At 64.8% G+C, this 3,727-nt stretch overlaps 1 protein-coding gene across 1 annotated transcript in view; it reads left to right on the top strand.

Annotated features, from left to right (window-relative positions):
• The window catches only part of LOC104287546 (beta-adrenergic receptor kinase 1), a gene marked incomplete at its 3' end in the record, with an annotated part of 12,236 nt that overhangs the window by 4,705 nt on the left and 3,804 nt on the right, over window positions 1-3,727 (top strand). Inside the window, exons 2-8 of the mRNA XM_009886268.1 lie at window positions 781-857; window positions 1,567-1,640; window positions 1,968-2,069; window positions 2,152-2,226; window positions 2,723-2,784; window positions 3,095-3,146; window positions 3,508-3,599. Of these exons, the coding sequence (XP_009884570.1) occupies window positions 781-857; window positions 1,567-1,640; window positions 1,968-2,069; window positions 2,152-2,226; window positions 2,723-2,784; window positions 3,095-3,146; window positions 3,508-3,599 (534 nt within the window). The remainder of the gene's footprint in view (window positions 1-780; window positions 858-1,566; window positions 1,641-1,967; window positions 2,070-2,151; window positions 2,227-2,722; window positions 2,785-3,094; window positions 3,147-3,507; window positions 3,600-3,727) is intronic.

The raw sequence follows: 3,727 nt of genomic DNA, 5'->3' as shown, positions 1-3,727 counted from the left end.
CCATCCCTGGAGGTGTTCAAGGCCAGGTTGGACGGGGCTTGGAGCGACCTGAACTACTTGAAGATGTCCCTGCCCATGGCAGAGGGATGGAACGAGATGATCTCTAAGGTCCCTTCCAACCCAAACCCTTCTGTGTGGTCGCACGTGCACACGCGGTGTACATCGGCACGCGCGTGCAGGGGCTCCGCCGGCACACCCTGCCTTCCCTATGCGCGCACACACGCACAACACGCGCAGCGTTGTGGTGCTCCCCGCTGCGCACGCCGCCCCCGCGCCTGTGTCGCTCTCATGCGCACACCCCCTCCTGCCCACGCAACGGCGTTGGGGTGCCCCCCGTTGCCCACGCCGCCCCCGCGCCTGTGTCGCTCTCATGCGCACACCCCCTCCTGCCCACGCAACCCGCTCCACAACTTCCCCTTGCACACCCGCCGCGCGCACACACACGCACGGCATGACACACCGCACAGAGCACGGCGTGGCATGCAGCAGCATGGCACACCGTGCAACCAGGGAGGCTTTTTTGGGGGTAGCCTCCTTCCCAACCTCCCGTGGACATGGGGCACCCCGTGCCTGACCCTTATCGGGGCCCAGCAACATGTCACACTTGGGGGGGGACACAAGATGGGAGGACATGGCCGCCAACAGGGCATGGGGATGCAGGAGAGGAGGGGCATGGTGGGCACAGGGTGGGCATGGGGGGCACTGGGGGTGTCGGGAGCAGAGGTCTGCCAGGGGGCACGGGGCACCCCGGGGTGCTGAGCCCCTCCGCTTTCTCCCCAGCATCCGCAGCGTCATGCAGAAGTACCTGGAGGACCGGGGAGAGGTGACGTTCGACAAGATCTTCACGCAGAAGATCGGTGAGCTGGGGACACGGGGAGCAGAAGGGAGGGCACGTGGATGAGCGCCCACAAGTGCAGGGACGCTCATTGTGTGCCTGGGTCAGCGCTGGGGGGCTGGTTTGGTGGCAGCCGTGACAGTGGTAGTGGCCGTGGCCATTCCCCTCTGCCCCTGGCATGGCCTGGGGGAAGCCAGGGGGCTGCGGAGCTGGGCTGGGCAGAGGTGCCTGGGGGCTGCGTGACACAACCTCCTGCGCCACGTCCCCCCACCCCGCGTCCCCCGCCCCGTCACTTCCCCCAGCGTCGATGCTAACCGTCCGGGGCAGGAAGCGCCTCTCACTTCCTCCCGCCGGCTCTGGTGGTTTCCGGACACGTCCTCCCCACAGCAGCTTGCTCCACGGTGCCCGCCTGTGCCTCTGCCCCATTGCTCCCCAACTGTACCAACCTCCTCGCTACCCCACCGCCCCCCTGCCCCATAGTGCCCCATAGTGCCCTATAGTGCTGCACTGCTCCTCCCTGTGACAACCGGTGTCCTTGCCTCACCGCATCGTCCTGCCAAACCCTGGCCAGCTTCCAGCTTGGCACTTCCACTTCCCCAAGCCTGGCATGGGAGTGGCTGTGGGGACAGACAGGCCCAGGGGACATCCCTGTGCCCCTTGGCCTGGGCTACAGGGCACGTGTTGCCGCTCTGGGGCAGGCACTTCTCACGTCATGGCTCTGGCCCCACCAGGGTACCTGCTCTTCCGGGACTTCGCCTTTAACCAGGCAGAGGAGGCCAAACCCCTGATGGAGTTTTATGAGGAGGTGAGATAGGGGGACCCATCCGGATGGACCCCTGTGGTCACGAGGAGGGTTGAGGGTGGGATTTGGTACCTACAGTGCCCACAGACACAGTACCAAGAGCATGCAGAGTACCCAAGGGGGCCCGGAGGTGATGCCCTGGGTACCCAGGGGACATGATAACCACTGGGTGCCTGTGGGACGTGGTACCCAGAGGGGTTGGGGACGTGGTTCCTGGTGTACCAGGTCCAGGGGGCCACCCAGCCCTGTGAGGGGTGAGGGCTGTGCTCCGTGTTGGCCCAGGCCCAGGGGCTGCGTGCCCCTGTGCCACGGGAGCTGTGCCCTTGCCAGATCAAGAAATACGAGAAGCTGGACTCCGAGGAGGAGCGAACCGCCCGGAGCCGCCACATCTTTGACCATTACATCATGAAGGAGCTGCTGGCCTGCTCCCACGTGAGTGCTGTGCTGTGCAGGCCTTGCCCCTCTGCCCCCGTCCCTTCTGCCCAGGGTGACACAGTCCCGTCTTGCCTCACAGCCCTTCTCCAAGAGTGCCACGGAGCACGTTCAGAGTCGTCTGAGCAAGAAGCAGGTGCCCCCAGACCTCTTTCAGGTGGGCATCACCCGGGACAGAGAAGGGGTCCCTGCCACCTCTGGTACTCGGAGGGTTAATCCTTAGTGGGGGAGGCTGGTGAGAGGGTGCTGGGGGCTGGTGGTGACAGGGGCCCCTGGAGGCGGTAGGGGGTCCCAGAAGGGATGGGGACCCCAAGGGATGGTGAGGGGCTCCCCAGCAGGTTGGGAGCGAGGGGGATTGCTGGGGGTCCCCATGGGATGGTAGGCTGGGGGCTGGAGGTAACAGGGGAGTCCATCAAAGGGTGGTATGTAGACGTGACATGAGGCGACAGTACGGTCCGCAGGGATGGTGACGTTGGGGTCCCCAGAGACGCAGGTGACCCCGGGTGGCAGAACTATCCCCCAGGGGCCTGGCAGTGTCAGGGTGGCAGTGTGGGCATATGTGAAATCCCAGGGGTGGAGCCCTCTCATAATGGTGGGACCTGAGGGATATGGGTGACCCTGGGGACCCACCGCTGAGCCCTGTGTCCCTCCAGCCCTACATCGAGGAGATCTGCCAGAACCTGCGTGGCGGCATCTTCCAGAAATTCATCGAGAGGTGAGATGGGGGACAGTCCCACGCGAATCGGGGTGTCCCGTCCCACTGGGGACCAGGGTCTCCTGGCCCAGAGAGGGACCAGGGGTCCCCTCTTAGATAGGAGCTCCAAGGGTATCTGTCCCCAGACCAGGGACTCAGGGGACTCTTCTCATCCCCAGGTCTGGCCCAGGGTCTCTCTGTTCCCAGACGGGGGTCCTGGGGGTTGCTGCCTGTCTCCAGACAAGTCCAAGGGGCCCTTCTGCCCTGAGATGGGTCTTGGGGGGGGTCTCTCCAGGGGCTCCACTGTTGCCCTCTCTGTGCTTCGTTGCAGTGACAAGTTCACGCGGTTCTGCCAGTGGAAGAACGTGGAGCTGAACATCCATGTGAGCAGGGAACCCTGCACCTCGGGGCACCCCGGGCATTTCCAGGGAGGGGAACGTGGGGACAGTGGCAAGGCTGCTGCCCCAGGGCTCACTAGGGCTGGGGCGGGTACCCTCAGACGAGCACCCTTCGGGGGCACCCTCACACACTCCCCAGGGCTCTCACTCACTCGCAGACGGCTCTCTGGTGCCTGCCCACGCTCACGAGGACATGTGGAGCATCTCCTGTGTTCCTCACCCAGGGAAACTGAGGCAGGGTGTGGGACTTCCCCCCGCCTTGGACACATGCGGCTCTTGGTGCAGGGCAGGTGCAGCGGGACCCAAACGTCCAGGCTCACCCCCACCTTCTTCTCACTTCCTCCAGCTCACCATGAACGACTTCAGTGTTCACCGAATCATCGGCCGTGGCGGTTTCGGGGAGGTCTACGGCTGCCGGAAAGCAGATACGGGCAAAATGTAATAGGGGATGCTCTGTCGCGGGGGGGGGGCGGGGCTGGAGAGATCCGCCTGTGATCTGGGGGCACTGGGGCTCTGGTGGTGGTCCCAAGGGCGGCTGCAGTGGTGGTGCCGTGACGACAGATGTT

The sequence above is a fragment of the Charadrius vociferus genome, unplaced genomic scaffold, assembly GCF_000708025.1.
Source record: "Charadrius vociferus isolate BGI_N301 unplaced genomic scaffold, ASM70802v2 scaffold115, whole genome shotgun sequence".
Taxonomy (NCBI): domain Eukaryota; kingdom Metazoa; phylum Chordata; class Aves; order Charadriiformes; family Charadriidae; genus Charadrius; species Charadrius vociferus.
Note: the sequence above shows the minus strand (reverse complement) of the source record. Positions and strands in the feature narration are given on the sequence as shown.